This window comes from Geospiza fortis, unplaced genomic scaffold, assembly GCF_000277835.1.
Source record: "Geospiza fortis unplaced genomic scaffold, GeoFor_1.0 scaffold162, whole genome shotgun sequence".
In the NCBI taxonomy this organism is placed as follows: Eukaryota; Metazoa; Chordata; class Aves; order Passeriformes; family Thraupidae; genus Geospiza; species Geospiza fortis.
This window is the reverse complement of record NW_005054316.1, coordinates 9,086,545-9,104,672: the sequence shown is the minus strand read 5'-3', so window position 1 is coordinate 9,104,672 and position 18,128 is coordinate 9,086,545. Positions and strand designations below refer to the sequence as shown.

Sequence of the window (18,128 nt, the reverse complement as noted above, 5' to 3'; positions counted from 1 at the left end):
GAACACAAACCTGTTACTGATTTATAGTACTGAGTGTCTAGATATCCTTGTCAGAAACCAGGCTGTTAAGCACTGTCACTTGGGGCAGGTCTGTTTGAGATTAGACATTAAATTCTGATTAATCTTTTTAGAAGATTTCAGACAATGTTTCTCATTTAAACTAATTGTCAACCCACCTGGGTTTTCAGCACAATTTACATCACTGTTTCATTTTCTGAAAGAGAAATGGGAATGAAATAAGGGGCTGATTGTCTGAATCATATTCAAAAGAAGGATTTATTAGGCTATAAAATTTGAATTTGGAAAGTGGTGTTACTTTTCTGTGACCAAATAATGTATTTATGTAGAGAGATTCAAGCAGAAAAGTTCCCGAAAATCTCAAAAGTCTTCAAAATCACCTTGGAAGGACCATGCTGATACATTGCAATATTAGAACCTACCCTGCCATCAGAGCTTCAGCAATCTCTGTCTGTTACAAATCTATCAAGAATGAAATTATGTTATTGACTTCGGCTTATGTACAGCAGCTACAGTGACCTTATGTTTGAAAGGAAGCTGTAGGATTCTGTTTTATTTCCAATGAAGCATTATAAAGCTGTTGGATTCAGCAGAGGTGTGCCTAATGTGCCTACCTGTAAAGTGAAGTTGCCGTAAGAGGCTGTTGGGAGACAGATACCTCACCTGCATCTGCCCTTTGGACTCTAGAGCTAGTTGTGCTTAGACACTCAGGTTTGTGTCCATAAGGGAGCTGTTGGCTTGTTCACATTGTTTTACTTTTGCAGTCCCTTAGTTTGGCTAATGGCAGCAATGACACAAAAGTGAGCCTGGACTCAGCCCCAGAGGTCTTCCCCCAACAGTTTAGTAAATCCTTCCCGTACTAGGACATTTGAAGAAAGGCTTTTGAATTTCTGGTCTCTTCAAATCCAACTTCAATTTCAGAAAGGTAAGTTTATGTCATAGGAAAATATGGTTTCTTCCTTTGCAAACACTGGTGTAAAGGATTTGTCTGGCAGCTCTGCCATGGCCTGTTTTGTGCATTCTCCCTTAACACTTTGATCATCAGTGCGGCAATTGACTCTCTGCCTCTCTGAGAGATACCTTCTTATTTATAATATCTTTCACTTACCACATGCGTTTTCTCTTTTATTGTCAAGCAGGGTTTGATTTACAAGACATTAGAGTTTCTTTCTCTCTAAAACAGAGATTCTTTCTCTCTGGCAGTTTTCAACCGGATGCCAATGAGGTAGGTTGGTCATGAAGAGCAACAACATTGTTTGGAGGAGAAGGTGCTTCCAAGCACATTTGAAACACTCTTTTGACAAGCAGACAAAATGATAGGCTGTTAAGGCTACAAGGCTGTGCATGTATACAGAAGTGTCAAATGTCTCTCCTCTGGGGCCTGCTGACAAGGAGCAGAAGTGTGGACAAAGAGCCTCAGGTTCAAAGGTTGTTCCAGGTTGGGAACTTAGCTGGTAAACCGTTTACCCATCACTGTTTCCAAATCCAACCATAGTTCCATCTTTTTGTTGTCCTCTTAAATAAAAAAAAGGAAAAAACAAAATCAAACCAAACCAATCAAAAAAAACCCAAAGCCAACTCCTCCCCCAAAACCCCAAACACAAATAAGCAAAAAAAAAAGGAAAAAAAAAAAGAAAAAAAGTGTGGCTACAAACTGTTGTTGATTGAACAAATTTCTAACAGGTCTATCAAGAAAGAAATTGAACAATATTATACAAACCAGTTCACAGGGAATGTATTTAACTTGAATAAAATTGGAGATTATACCTGTATCTCCAAATCTAAAATGTATTACTCTGTAGGTCACACACAGCCAAGCACATTTGATTCTAATTGGTCTCCTCCTATTCTTCCTCTAAATATTCTTGAATATTTTATATGAAGGTATAAAAGTGGAGCTTTTTTATTAGCAATAGGTAGGAAAAAAATGGCTGTGATATAGCTGAGATTCAGTGCTCATTTGTTGCATTTTTAATTTTGGATCTTTTGTTTTAATGATCTGGAATTTATTTTTTGTTTTGTTTTAATGACATATGGGAAAACACTAGGGAAGTATTTAATATGGTTAACATTTCTTTCACAATCATACACATAGAATCTTGAGTTGGAAATGATGTTAAAGATCATCTAGTGCCAACGCCCCTGCCATGGGAGTGTCATATGCAACTTTATTGTCCATATGCAATTTTTTTACTGCTGATCAGGTTCTAATGATTTGATTATATAATTACTTAGAAGTTTTGAAACCTGTCTCCATGTCCAAAAGTCTGACTGAATTTACATATGAAGCTTTATAGAACTGCCTTTGAAAATCTTGGCTCTTGCAGCTTTAAAACTCAAGTGGAAATTGTTTTAGAGCTCTTGCAAGATGCATAGTACTTCAATTTTTGCTAGAATATTGTCTTTCATAACACTTGACAATTAAGATTCCTTTATTTGCTGAACTGTTAAATTAAAATTGATGCATTCATATATTTAAAAACCCCTTACAGAATCATTGCACTTTTGTCAAGAAAATTGTAGTTTGATAGAGTTGTCTTTTTTGGAATTAGTGACTGTGCATCACTATTATCTCTCTTTAACACAGATAAAATTTTATTAAGTTGAAGGAGATTTGGGAGCACTTGCATTTTTCAGAGAGGTACTCACTCCTATTTAGTTCCAGAAAATGAATAAGTTTGTTGTTTGTCCATCTAGGCCTTAGGTAAAGAGTTAGTAGTAAGGTGTATAAATCTCTGATGAATATGATACTTATACAGATTCAGAGACCTTTCTGTCTGTGATCATAAAAGCTGGTGATGTGATGCAGAAGGAATGCATACTCTTACTGACTTTTTTTTCAGACTTAGTCTCCACAAAATCCAGTAGTAAAATTGCTACAGTTGGTTGATTGGTTGATTTGTTTTTTTAATCCTGAAATAAAAATGCAAAAAATAAATCTGTGGGAGGCATCTCCTCCAAACTGGTTTTGTTCAGCTTTGCTTAATGCACTGCTTTTTTTGTTCTAAGGTGAAGAAAAGGCAGTGGTAGGCTTTCAGATGAATTAAAAATAAAACTGTTGTTCTTATTTAACATCTGGTTTATTTGTAAACAGCTAAATATGCTTACATTTGCCATCTTTTCTCTGTTAAGTAAAATCCTCATCATATCCTTGTTTTACTTAACAAGGCAGGCCTGGACTAAGTAAAAGCAATCACACAAAAACTCTGATCTTCCAGTAATCTTTGTGATGGAGACTTAATGCTGAAGTTGCTCTACTTATATTTACTAACCTTTAATGGATTCTTTTGTCTCTCACATTTGACCTACAGCTTTCTAAATATATCACCTTCTAATTTATTCACAATGTCAGTTTTCTTTCTCCAGGGCGTGAAAGAGAACCTCTTCCTGTCTGTCCTCAACCTTGCATGGGATATTTTCACTTGAAACCTTCTTGTGTTAGAAGTGAATCTTTAGCGTTTTGTATCTAATTCATCCTGTTGCTATTCCTGATTTTCTAGTCTTGTATCTGGCTTGCAGGCTGAGCAGATATAGTCGATATAGATATTTCTTACACCAAAGTTGTTTCACATTTCAAGTCATCTTACTTGTTTTTCTCCTATCCCTTTTTCATTTATTTTTATATCTCTTTTTAATTTGGGAAGAACAGAACTGCATGCAGTGTTCACTGTAGTGTGCCTCACAATAATAAACTCTGTGATTTATGAAGTTGTTCTGTCCTCCCTTCCTTTCCTAGTAATTTCTAGCCTTCTGTTTACTTTCTAAACTTATCTGATGTTTTTATAGTATTTTTCTAACCTCAACTTCTTGTTTATGAATTATGTCAGCCTATCTATTTATGAGTATGTTGAACAGCACAGACCCCAAGGATGCTTTCTCTTTGAAAGAAAATTTCTAGATGAGGAGCTATAAAATTTGGAATGTGAGAAAGTTAACAAATGCTTTCATTTCTGTGAACCATGTGGGCTTGTTCATGTGATTATATATACATGTTTCACAGGGCAGTTTAATTCAAAACCTTTAAATTGATACAAAACCAAATACAACACACAACAAAAATATCTGTTACAGATAGAGCATGCCTGCTATTGAGTATTGCAAGGAAGTTACCAGTGAGAGTATCTCTACAATGACAATTTGCCAGAATAAGTCTTGTGTTTCTCTGAATAGCAAGTATCTCCCTGCCTCTCCTTAACAGGAACTGTTTAGTGGTAGGAAAAATTGGTATTGCTGAATGAAAAATGGGAACAGCAATGTGTTTGAGAGTTTTGGCTTAGAATTAGTTTAGTGAATGGGACAACGTAGATAGGTTAAGTAACAAGAGTGATAAGAGATTTATTGAACTCCCTTTATCTAAATAGATTAATGGAATAGAATCACAAAGCCCACTAGATTTTGAATGAATTAAACATAAAATGCCTAATCTCCAAATACTAATTCAGTGTTGCATTCATAATGCAATAAAGAGGAAAAGAGATTGAAAGATTCTCCCTGTTTCTTTGAGGCTGAAAAGGAACAACATTTATATGAAAGCATGTTGTATGTGGGATGAAAATGCTGCCAACAAAGACTGGGATTCTAAAGGTTTGAAATTTTGTGGTGTTAAGAGAGCTGAGCAAATGTTGTGTTTCCCTTTCCCCAACCATTATGAAGACCCGTACTGATTGCTTGCAAGTGTTTTTGGTTTGTTTTGGGTTTGTTTGAAATGTTTTCTCTTCCCTATTTTTTGAATGCCTTGCATCTTTATTCTCTGTAGATACTTCTTTTGCATTTCAAGCTGGGACTAGTGCTGCTTTTACCTATTGCATGAGAACTCCAGCGTAAGCTGCATCATAAGCTGCTTTCTCATATCTCAATTCCTTGTGTGCTTTCCTTATTACTTGGTTGTCCTCCCTTGCCTCCACTTGATGATGGATTTAAGTTTTTGACTCGGTCTCAAAATGCCTGTTACTCCTCCACTTAGATCCAGACTTAACCTTCCCTTTATGGTTGGAGTCCACATGGGCTTTATCATTGTATTTTTCTTGTAACCTTTCCACAAAGGGAAATTTTGTTCCACTGCAATGGTCTTATGTTGTTTGAATTGGTATGGCTGACTTGATAATATCCTAAGTTCAGGGTCATACAGTACAAAGCACATTGCAGAAATGTGCAGTAATGACAATAATGGTTGCTGTTGTGGTTTATTTCAGCCTTTTGACAGTAGGTCTCCCACATTAGAATCTGAGGTCATAATTATCTCTCCTTTTCATATTTATGTTTATCTACTTAAATGGCATCCTTTATTGCTGTATAAACTCATCTTATAATGGGAACTTTATTGAGTGTTTTTTATATAATTATGAAGATTAGAGGCTCAGTAATAGGATGATGTTTAATTAAAATAATTGGTGACCTTAAGCAAAATATTCTAGATGGTTTTTGAGAGCTACTTCTGTGATCTATCTGACCCGCCAACATCATTAATTTATCATTGATAATTTATAGACTAATAGTCTGCTAGAGGTTGGGGCATACTTTGAAGTTTTGGGCAATAAAGAAATATTTATTTTTTCCCAATAACTGACTTCCTTTTGTCGGGTTAAGGCAGTGGTACAGTATCACTAGTCTGGATTTCTGTGTGAGCCCAACAGATCTGAATTTTAGGAAGGCATGCACTATTCCTGATACTATACTTTAAAAAGTAGTTTTTCTGTCCAACTACTGGTGTAAGACTTCTGAAGAAGTCTTAATCAAGAGTCAATGCTGCTTGGGTCTATCAAAAGCATCTGCTGTTCACTGATGCCGAGTGTATGTAACACTTAAGTTCAAGGGAAGGGGTTGATGATATTCTTGTGTGTCTCTAGGAATCCGGAAAGACCGCAGAGGTGGGCGAGTGATGAAACAGAAACGCCAAAGAGAGGAGCAGGATTCCAGGAATGGGGAGGCTTCTTCAACAGAGCTGCGAGCTCCCACCCTTTGGACAAGTCCACTGGTGGTTAAACATAACAAGAAGAACAGCCCAGCCCTGTCCCTGACGGCAGAACAGATGGTCAGTGCCTTGCTGGAAGCTGAGCCACCCCTGGTTTATTCTGAGTATGACCCAAACAGACCATTCAATGAAGCCTCTATGATGACCCTGTTGACCAACCTTGCAGACAGAGAATTGGTGCACATGATCAACTGGGCAAAGAGAGTTCCAGGTAAGGAAAAAAAAGCCCACGTCAACTATAAAACCTGTAGATCACAACCAAGAAAAAAACAACCCCACGTACTAATTTTCTGACTACCTATTCTCATTTAATTCAAATTGCTCATTTAAGTATAAATACATTAACAAAATTTACAACATTAAACAAAGTTTATGTTATATTGATCAATAAAATGCTATTGTGCAATGTAAGTGACTTTTGAGGAAAGATTTATTTAAGAAAAGGTATCTTCCTCACTCTATAGGATGCTGGGCAGTTTTTTGTTTGCAAATCCTTCTTTTTTTCCATACAAAACTCAGCAAAATTAAAGGTTGAAAGAGATTATTTGTCAAATCCAGTCAATTTGACCTAAGCAAATTATGTTAAATATTTTTATCTCCTTAGAAAAGGGTTACTCTCATATATGTAATGTAAGCCATAAATTCAGTATCACTACTAAGCCTGTAAGTATTACTAAGACTTATTTACTTGCTGGGTTATAGTTTTGACTGTGAATTACAGACCTTTCATGAATTTTGGGTTTGAAAAACAAATCCAGAATAAAAGTTTTAGTATGAAATTATTTTTGGTGCACCATGATTTCCTCTTTTCCCAAAAGGAATTAGAGAATTTTGGAAGTATGTAACATTTTTCTTTGAGCGTATGTTATATATTTATTCATGTAGTTCAGTTAATCAATATAAATTAAATGAGAGAGTAGTTTTGTTGTTAAAGTTCATCACCTTTCACAGTTTCAATCTACACAAATACTCTTCATAAGATTTAAAAATTTGTAAGACATTTATTGCACATGTCATAGTTTTATCTTGGTAAAAATGTACTGGCATACATGGTAATTTATACTTCATAATTCACTGGAGTTCTGATCTTTTAAGTTTTTTACTGTAGCCATTTATTTAATTAAAATTATGTAGATACTTTAGGAAGGGATGCTAGAGACGACTAACACAGCACTCTCTCACATAGTGCATTAACTCAAAAGAATTACACCCAGGTTATGCCATTTTTCTGTTTTCCTTCATTTAAGCTTGGCAAGACTGTTCCTGGTAAATCAATAACCATGTCTTTTCCAGTTCTTAAGGGTTCCCTTTCAGCCACTTTTCACATGTCACTTTGTGGGCTCCAGCTATGATCAATGAGAACCTGTGTGTGTTTCATTTCTCATCGTATCTTATAAGAAAATCACTTGAGAATTTTATTCTTGACAAAGTCACGGTGGTTGAAGCCTGATCTACAGTCTGTTCAAGTCAAGGGCAGTTCTGCTGTTAATTTAGGTATGTTTTGCATCATGCCATTACAAAAATGCTTTTGAAAAATGAACCTATGTACGTAGTGTTAAAGCTATTCACTATCAAAACAGATAAATTCAAATTACCTTTCTATGGATTTTTAGAGATATAATTACTCTGAGTCTGTTAAAATAAATTAATTTAAATTCAAGATGAATATACCACAATCTAAATTCTTTATGTTGTCCAACTGGAATAATTTGGTTTCCATGACTTTTAATTTTGAGAGTATTAATGGAAATGTGTTTAGAAATTAAGTAACATTGTCAGAGAACCAAGATCTGTTTTTTATTCAGAAATATCTCTAGAACTGCCTGTTACAAGATTACTAAAACTGGATAAAAAAATTACCTGGTTTACCAAATATAAACTTCAAATTTTAAGAAAACATTTGACACAGGAAAATCAAATATGTAAGGTTATCAACTCTTTGTGTATAGCCAATGTATTTTACATTTAAATTTACATTAACTGTCAAAATAGCTCCTAATGAGAAACCAAGCCCAGTGGCTTGATCATGTATATCCATTAATAAGTACTCTAGCAAGTGAGGTTTTGTACAGAACTGTTGAACTTTGGCTAGAATTAAATAACAAAAATCCTTTTCCATTCATAGTTTGATCTATTAGGCACTATACAAACAATTATACCAAAGGAAAGCAACAGTTATACCTAAAGCAGGACAGAGAGAAAAAAAGAGTTTGTGGGTTCTGAAAGTGCTGGACACCTAGCTGTTTCTGGATGTTGTGGCCTGGAGAACAGTATGCATGAACAAAAGCAGAAATTAAAGTACTTTATGAAGTTGATTTAAAAGAATTCAGGTCCAATTGTCTACCTACCTCTACAATTGGGGCCTGTGAGAATAAGAAATTTAGACCTGTGTGCTTAAATATATATTTTTTAATCTCTTGGTCTCTAGGAAAGGTTGTGTGTACCTAGTTGCTGATATTAAACTGTAGCAGCAATGATCACCTTTCAAAGATTGGGTCTTTGCTTGCCAAAGTTTTCTTCTGCTGGAACATATTGGGACTACATACACATTAATGGAAGAGTGTATGATAATTTAAATTGCATTTTCACCCCCACAGCACGTTGCCATTGACTACTCCATTATTACTAGGATTTAAACTATGCAGCTGAATTAGAGAGGATTTGTGTATATGTTATTCATGAACAGGGGAACCGAATAACTTTTTAAAGTATTTGGTGTAAAGCATTGTGGAAATCCACTCAGTTATTTTTTCAGCTAATTTACTAGGTTTTCAAGCTTCAGGATCAAGGGTAAGAATTATCCCTTTTTTCCTAAAAAGTGAGTGTCTTTTTTAGAAATAGAAAAAAGTCAGTTGCAGGAAACGCTTCCCCTACGCACACTTCTCAAACCTTGGAAACATTGTGGGAGTTAATTTACCTATATGCAGGATGTAGGCAAACAAGGAGTAAAGTCTATATGAGTGGGTGAGTTGAAATCATATTTCATAGTGATCACAGAATATGCTGTGTTGGAAAGGACCCACAAGTACCATTGGGTCCAAGTCCTGGCCCTGCTCAGCACCATGCCCAAGAGTCACACCCTGTGCCTGAGAGCAGTGTCCAAATGCTTGTTGAACTCTGTTAGGTTGCTGCTGTGACTGCTTCCCTGGGGAGCCTGTTCCAGTGCCCAACCACCCTCTGGGTGAAGAACCTTTTTCTAATACCAACCTAAACCTCCCTGACATAATTTCAGGCCATTCTCTTGGGCCCTGTCACCACAGAGAGAGATCAGTGTTTGCCCCTCCTCTGGCCTCAAAAAGAAGTTGCAGACTGCAGTGAAGCTTTCCCTCAGTCTCCTTTTCTCAGGCTGAACAGACCAAGTCACCTCAGCTGCTCCTCATACAGCTTCCCCTCCTGGCCCTCCGCCATCCTCATGGCCTCCTTTCCATGCTCTCTAGTGGTATAATGTTGTTATATCGTGGCACCCAGAACTGCCCCCAGCACTGGAGGTGAGGCTGCCCCAGCTCAGAGCAGAGCAGGACAATCCCCTCCCTTGCCTGGCTGGCCATGCTGTGCCTGATGCCCCTCAGGACAGGGTTGGCTCTCCTGGCTGCCCGGGCACTGCTGACTCAGGTTCAGTTTGCCATTGACCAGGACCCCCAGGTCCCTTTGCGTGGTGCTGCTTTCCAGCATCTCACTCCTCGGTCAGTCTGTAGATCCAGGGTTGCCCTATCGCAGGTGCAGAATCCAGCACTTTCCCATGTTAAAATTCTTATGGCTGGTGATTGCCCAGCCCTCTAATTTATTGAGGTCTCTTTACAGGGCCTCCCTGCCCTCAAGGGAGTCAGCAGCTCCTCCCAGTTTTATATCATCTGTGAACTTGGTCAGTATCCCTTCCAGTCCTGTGTCCAAGTAATTTATGAAGATGTAGATGAGCACGGAGCAAAGGATGGAGCCCTGTGGAACCCCACCAGTGACAGGTCACCAGTCATATATCACCCCCTTCACTGTAACCCTTTGTGCCCCACCTGTGAGCCAGGTGCTCACCCATTGCATGATGTTACAAGGTAATTTAAACAATTCCTTTGTACAACCCCTGAACACACACACGTATACTTAAGCCTATGCCTCAACCCCAAAACTAGATTGATTAGTGAAGCCTGAATACTTTTTTTGAAGAACATAATAATATTTTACTTTTGAATTCTAATAAATGAAAATAACTTCTAGCAATAAAAGTAATTACTCATCTTTGAACTAAAGTATGAAAACAGCTGTGTGCTGGATATTTTGTCCAGAAGCATGCTGTGAGAGAGCATTGGAAGCTTTACTGAAATCCAAAAAGACTACATTTTTAGGAAGGAAGAAATTTATATCAACAGAGCAGAAAAGCAATGAAGATACAGCATACAAAATAAAGACTTTCAGGGATATTTCTGGAGTTTATTTTGCTGTGTAGGCTTTAAAGAATAATTTTTGGTTAGCCAGTCTTTCTGATCATATAAATAGATGGGCAGGGAAGAAGAAGCAGCTGATTAGATATATTGGATAAAAGTGAAACTATTCTACAAAAGGGAGTAAAACAATGTAATTTGTGATAGAGTGTAAAATAATGTAGGCAGAGATCTGTTATAAAGAAATGCTGAAGAAAATCTTCAAAGTGAGATGAGTATCCTTGCAGACATGCCCTGATTGGGAAGCTCAGAATTAGTCTCAATTTTTATTGCAACTAATTCAGCACCACTTAAAACTTTCTTAAACTGGCTCTGCAAAGTTGGTGGTGGTAACCAGTTTCTGGGGAAAAGAGAACTTGTGGCAGCTTCTTATGCATAACCTCAGAAAATATCTTTAGTACCCAGATATAAGATGATTTTTGTCTGGGGTCAGAACCAAGTTCCCCTATGACAATGCAATTCATAGTATGCCAAGTACATAAAAGCTTGTTTTAATTTTTTTTTTTCCAAAACCTTGGCCCCTAGTACAAGTGAGTTTGCCCAATTAAATGAGCAAAAATCTTGTACAGTGTCCTATGACATAAACAAAAATTCAGGATTTACTCTTTAGGTGACCTAATGGGGATTTAGGCTGCAGTCCTTCCAGGTGGCCTCTGTAAGATACTGAAGGTGCCTTTTGATTGCCTCAGCCAGTTGGAATAGCAGGCAGCTGCATGTGAGGTGGGTGCAAACAGATTTGTGGTGGGCTAGACTTTACATGTAAATTGAGCCTTTTACCATTGAATTTAATTTAATTGGGACAAATCACTAAAATCACATGTAGGCAAGGTATCAGTGTAGATGAATGTTCATTTCTGAATCACATATTCCTGAAAGATATGCCTTCTTATGTTCTTGACTTATATAACATCTTAGTGATATAGTACCACATTCACAATAGTCTTTAATAAAATGAGCAAAATCATTACTCTGCTTTTCTACAGAAATGCTGTTATGTCAAAGGAATTAACTTCTTGTATTTCATTATTCACTTACTGTGTATTTAGTTTAATGTCTTATGGAGAACTGTATTTTCTAAATGAAGCTGGCATTTTCAATGTAATCAACCAAACATTTTTGGTGCAGAATCTCCTGAGATGGTAAGACACATTATGAGCTTATGCAGTGAGCTCCTGATAAGGAGTGTAGCTTTAAGGAAATTTTTTTGCAAGGGTGAAATCTTTGGCAGTGCTGCTACAATCTTGTATAACTATTTACTACAAGTACAGTAGCTGTACAACTTAATAGCCCTAAAATGGTACACTGGGCATACAGGCTTTGAAGTTTTGAGATGATTCACAGTGCTGTACTTATTTTATGGCTTCATGAACCGAGGAGATAAACATTTTGGCACTGGTTTTTCTTTGGGTTTTTTTTTGGTTTTTTTTTCTTCTTTATTTCAAAACCACAGAGGTTGCATTGTTTTCCTGTTTGACCTTCTAAACTGCTCTGTTAAATCAGGAACAGTGTGTAAAAAGGCCAATAGCCACAATTTCACACTGCACTTTAGTGGCACCAAACCTTGAAAAAAAAGTGAGTTAGCTTGCAGTGGAAGGAATGATGTCTTGGATGAGAGTGGTATGTGTTTATAACCCTTTAGATGTAGGAATGTTTATAGAGCTCCTAAGTGTAGTGATCCTCCTGCCAATAATTTACATTTATTTAAAAAAATAAATGGCTTGCAATTCCTGTAATAATTTTTAATAACCCTTTCAAAACATCTATTTTACAGTCTCTTCTCCTTTGCCTAACAGGCTTGCTGTGGAGATTTCTAAAATGTCATTAAAAACCCCACCTCTTTGCTTATCTCTTTAGTCTATTGAAGTGATACTCTCTGCTCCCCAACTTCTTAGATGAAAAAACAGAGGAAGAAAATCTGTAAGCAAAAGAGAAATGAAAATAGGCATCTGGATCTTACTTTATGGCTGCTTTTGCTAATTGAATTTCTGTGAAATATCAATTAATTACCATGAAATTGTAAGTATCAAACATTGTAGTGGAATAAAGTAAACACCATTTGAATTTGAACATCAGATTGAGACATATCATTCAATAGAATGATTATGAAGAGCAGCAGAATTAAAATCATTAAATACAAAATTAAAGCTTTCCGTCTCTGTGTTTTCTTAGTCTGGGAAGCATCTTCAGTTTTTCTTGTCTCTATTCGTGAAACCAGAAAAGCATTCCTTTCTGTCCTTCTCCTCCAGCTTCTGGCTGCTGTATGAGAAAACTCCTCTCTTATGAGTTCCTCTTTTAGTTATCTCTAGAATTCTCTTGTAGTGCTTTTGAAAAAGATTGGGTCTATTTCCTCCTGTACAGAACTTCTAATTAGAGAAAAGGACAAGACAATGTATCACAATGGCCTGCTGCTGAGAGATGGTGTGGAGATGCTGATTCTAGAGGACAGGGAGATGTTATATGCACCTATATGTTATATGCTTGTGTCAGACAGGAAAAAGCCAAAGCTGAGAAGGAATAATTCAGCAGAAGTACTTGTAAAGGAACATAAGCAATACAAAACAAAACAAAAATACAGGCAGTGGTTTCACTAGCTGGAGACTCTAACAAAACTATAGCAGAAGGAAAAAAGTATCAAGGTCTGAATTGCAACTTTGATACTGGAAATTTAAGAGGTATCCTAATGCAATGGCTTTCAAACTCTAGGGAGTCCCTAGGGTTAGGGATATAGAAGGGGAGAGAAATACATCAGGACAGGCTGACCAGCAACAAGGAGACTCCAACAGTGAGAAAAAGTAAAGAACACAGGCAAGAGGACCAGAGGAAAAAGATGCTGTGAATCAGTCAGATGAGCCAACAGTAAATTCAACAGCTCAGCATTGGGGTTCTTATTGCTGGGATTCCTGTTGCTTGCTCCTATTGCCACAAGAAGAGCCTTGGGATGTGATTTACATACAATTCTTTCCCGTTTCATCTTTCAAGCTGTAGTGTTCCAGCTTTATGTCCCACTCTTCCCCCAGGAGTTTCCTGGCCATAAGCATTAAAAGAATGTGTTCAAACTGCATCATTGTGTTTGCATAAAATTTCAATCAAGGGAAACAGATTTAAAACAGGAAAAGTAGTTAGGGAACCTCTTAGAATATTTGTTTAGAGAACCATTTAGAGTATTTCTTCAGAGAACCTTCAACTGAGCTCAGAAATACATCCTTGACAGTGTTCTAAACTTTTCATACATAAACTTTCAACATTTCATATTTTTCTGTTTATTCTTACCAGTTTTTCTACAAACTCCTAAAGTTAAATCTGTAGCTTTCCAGATTTCATTTTGTTGTCCAGAAGGAGAGATTCTGAAGAATATATCAGCTACTGATGCCATTATGCAAGCCAAAAATTTTTTCTAAGATTGCTAGTCCACGTATTATAGAGTTATAGTTCCATCTGTACACAGTGGTTTTAAAATGAAACCCACAGTGCTATTACAAAGCTGATCCTATTCAGGCCTTTTCAGAGTAAGAAATATTTGAATTTCAAAGATTTGAATTCTGGGGCTTCCCAACAAGCTGGCTCAAAAAAATATCTTTAGTAACCAAATTTTATCTAAATATGAGTAATCTTGTTTACCTGTTTGACATATATTGACAGATGAAAAATGACACCAGACAGGTAAGAAGGATAAAATTCTTTTAACAAGAACTACTTATATGTTGGAATTCATTGGACATTCAATGGTGTACAAGTTCAATTGATAGTGTTTGAAGATTAAATTATATTGGTCTTGGCAAATGGAAAGGCCAAAATGAACATTCACAGTAATAATATTTATAATTTTTAGCCAAAACATTAAAAAATTAAATACTTAAACTGTAATATTTTATTTCTAAAAGATATGATCCTTTTATAAAAACATTTCCTGCTATTTTTCTTTAGCTGATAAATAACTTACACTCTTGGATGAACATATCTGTCTTAGAGTCTTCAGCTATGCTGAACCCTGGAGCTTTCCAAGAAACGCTCGTTAATTTCTACTCTAAGTAAACAGTAAGTAATGATCCCTCCTGATTTATTTATTTCTTAAAATAATTTACAAAAGAATATGCGATTGTTGGAAAGCACTGATGTGATACGTATGTGCATGTGCACATATCCATTGTTTCTTGTTCACATAATTCACACAAATTGGCCCTTTTTACTTGATGTTTAATAACTTCAGCCTAATTTTTTTAGGTTCTCTCTAGTACTACATCTCTGAGCACAGTCAGCTGTAATTCCAGTTTAGAGGTTATTTTAATATCATTTGTATTCATTTTCTATTCAAGTGAGTCGCCCACTAAAATCTCATGTTAGATATATAGGAGTTTTTAAGTTACATAGAAATAATTAGGAAAGATTTATTGCAGATGACTTCTGGATGGGCTCTTACCCTGTCTGTATTGCTGCACTGGTGCATTATATGACACATCTGTTACCAGCTCATTTGTTTTCTTTGATTATCTCTCCGGGAAATGAACTATGTGTGGAAAGAGTATGTTGTTTTGTCTGCCTGCTAGTTAGGCACTGCTGTGAATTTAAACTAGTGTAAGCAAGATAAAGAATATCCCACAGTGGAATGGGAGATGAGAAATCTGCAATTGCCTTGTTCCTTTACCACAGGGAAGCACTGACTGTGCCAATGCCTTCCTCTGTCAGTTATGTAGAACTCTCTTACAATGTGCCACAGTGAATCCATTCCTAAACTGGCGTCTCAGGATTTTATCTGCTGCATGGGAAATCTATGAAGCACACTAAATATCCCTGTTGTGAACCACCACCTGCCCACCCCCCCTTACAGGCACAGATATGAATTAAATCTGCTATTTCTTTTATACTGCTCATTATGCTCCTGTTTTATGCCTTGCCAGTATGCCTCTCATCTCAAAAAAGTGGCTTGTATTTTTCAGAAATTTTTTACCTGCTTAAGTTTATAAAGGTTTTTTGGTTCTTTTTTTTGTTCATTTTGTTCTTGTCCTCTTGGTTTTGTTGTTTTTGGGGCTCTTTTTGTTAATGATTTTTAATTTTTTTTTTTTTTATTTTTTAAGGGGGGAGACACTTCTAATCAAATGTTTAAATGGACACACATTTCAACATTTGAATGAGACAGTGCCAGGCAGCACAAATACATTTCCTTTACTGCCTTGTTGCAGCAGACAGTGCAGTCAGAGTGCTCTTTTCTTTAGACTCCAGATGAGCTTTTTTGTACCTTATTTGTCAGTAATAGGGCTTCTGAGAAGTTTTGGTAAAAATCCATCACTGCAGGCTGATGAATCCAGATCTGCTTTTCTTCAGCTGACAGTGAATAACTGTTACCAGCTTTCCATGAATTTTTTTATTTACAAATAGTATGTAGTAACTTGTAAGAAATTTCATGTTGGTGGATGACTGAAATTATGTACTAATGTGAGGCCAGAAGTAGTTCAGTGTAACATTGATGAGGTGTTTGCTCCCTTCTTAACAAGTTGCCAGCCTCTTGGACCATCAGTCTTGTGGCTTCTGAGTCTCTGAGCAGCTTCCTAATACTTCATGTTTAATCAGAGTAGGACTATATTTAAATGTGTTTGTAGGTGCTGTATTTTACACTCAGAATTAGCCTTTTTTGTTTCTGTGTAAGAAAATAATATTAAGATCTTTTTCCTCTTCTTTTTGAATTTCCAAGTTCATCCCTCTTCCTCAGTTCATATTTTGATTGTCTCTCTCTACAAAAATGCAGCCTGAAAATGCTTAAAAAATTAGGTTGATTCCAAAGTTAACACAAACAGTTATGAGGTGACGCACTTCTCTGAGTATCTCTGAAATTCTTGTTTTATTTGTTCTGTTTAAGTTAAATTATTTTCTGTCATCTTCATATTTTGCTGCCTCATTGCTTTCTTGGCTTGTCAGATCATTAATAAACATATTTAGGATAATTAAAGTTAAAATGCTGTATCATCATCTTGGCAAGTTTCCACCACATTGTTGTTTCATATTTTCTGTCTCTTGTTCAGTTGTTTAGAAGTTTGCCTTTTACCGTCATGGTGCAACATCAATTCTGTGTGAGCTCTTTGTGGTTACTGCATGACTTCATCTCATCCTGGTAACTCTCCTGGTGGCAGCTAGGTAGCCATGGGATAACATAAATATATATGAGCTGTAGAAGTGAGTAACAGGAACCCATAACCTCCTGGATATCATCAAAACACCATTTGGGTAACAATCAGGCGATATTGGCTGCCTTGGGGCTCCTACACCAAGCACAGTTCCTCTGCCTCTGAGGATAGGAGACTTCAGCTGGAAAAAGTCTCCTTTATATGATCCAAGCTGTGCTTTGAGGATCAGCATGGTGATGCTGTTTGTACAATAGCCTCCTAGTCTATGTCTGAACCAGGTGAAGTGGCTCTGTCTCCTGATCCAAGCCAAAGTTTTATTCTCATCCATAAGGAGCCTGTCAAATTTGCATTTCATATGCATGTGAAAAAGAAAAAAACAGAATAAATAATCATGTCTCTGAAATAAGAAAGATGGAAATTACCACTTTTTTTACAAGTTAGAAAAAAATATCAAATTGTAATTCCAGGGATTTGAATTTCAAGTTACATATTTTTATTCTAATCTTTAATTTCTGCTATTGTACTTATTAGAAGGTATTACAGTGATATTTTTTAATGTGGTGGGATTCCATGCAATTTTCCAGTCTCGTCAAAGGATAACAAATAGAGTTTATAAGTCCGGTCATTTTGGATGAGCTTGTACACTGTTCCAAAGCTTTTCCAGATGTCTCCATCAGAGTTGTGTAAATAATTAGTTTCTTTGTTTCTGGCAGATAAAAACAGTAAAAATAAACTTTCTTACTTCATACAAAATTAAATGTTTGAAAATTTCTGCTAGATAATAACCCCTTGTGGTGAAATTAATTTCTTTTTAATGTGAAAGGGTAGACTTCAATAAATTTTCAAATATTTCAGGCACCTGTTTAAAATAAAAAGACAATTTTAGGGAAAAGGGTCCTATATTTCCAGAAGTTTAGATACCTTTTTCAATGTTGAGTGGGAATAGGTGCCTGGTAGAGCGCTGAAAAGTAAGATGAAGCTCTGACAAGGAGGCCACATTTCCAGATAGAAACCAGCCTCTTTTTTATTTGTTTGTTTTCATTCTGTGAAATCTGACATGTTACCCAGAATGTTTTAAACTTGCTAGCTGTCACTTTCCAATGTAAAAAGCTCTGCCAGAGTGCTTCCAATCAGCTCTAGCTCAGCATGTATCTCAGCAGGCAGTATGGGAATTTGAGTGAAGGTCACTGTTCTCCAAGTGCAGCACCTGTGTTTTGTGTGCACGCCTGAGCCTGCTCCATGAAATGTGCCACAGTTTCCTGAGGGTGCCTTGGGTTTGTTACACATTGAAGGAGAGTGTGAGAAAAGGGGCTTAACATGTATTTTGTGGAAATATGCTGCTTGATAACTTACTAGGTCTCCGTGGACAAGAAGATTAATACAAATTGCCAGCTGCATTCCAGTGTCTTGCTTTCCCTGTAAAGTATTCCTGTGCTCTGTCTTATGAAGGCACTCCCACACAGTTGCTGAAACAGTCTTCTTGTTGCAGTGGTTGAAGGAAATTGGTGCAGTTAATTTTGCTGTCTTTCTTCTCTTTGATGTATCCTTAGAATTTCTTGGACAATTTTTTCGAAATTGGGTTCGGTTCAA

The 18,128-nt window shown here is 36.6% G+C and overlaps 1 protein-coding gene across 1 annotated transcript in view; it reads left to right on the top strand.

The window, feature by feature from the left end:
• Nucleotides 1–18,128, top strand: part of ESR1 (estrogen receptor 1) — a 101,158-nt gene that overhangs the window by 50,610 nt on the left and 32,420 nt on the right. The window contains exon 4 of the mRNA XM_005420121.2: nucleotides 5,865–6,200. Coding sequence (XP_005420178.1) covers nucleotides 5,865–6,200 — 336 coding nt within the window. The remainder of the gene's footprint in view (nucleotides 1–5,864; nucleotides 6,201–18,128) is intronic.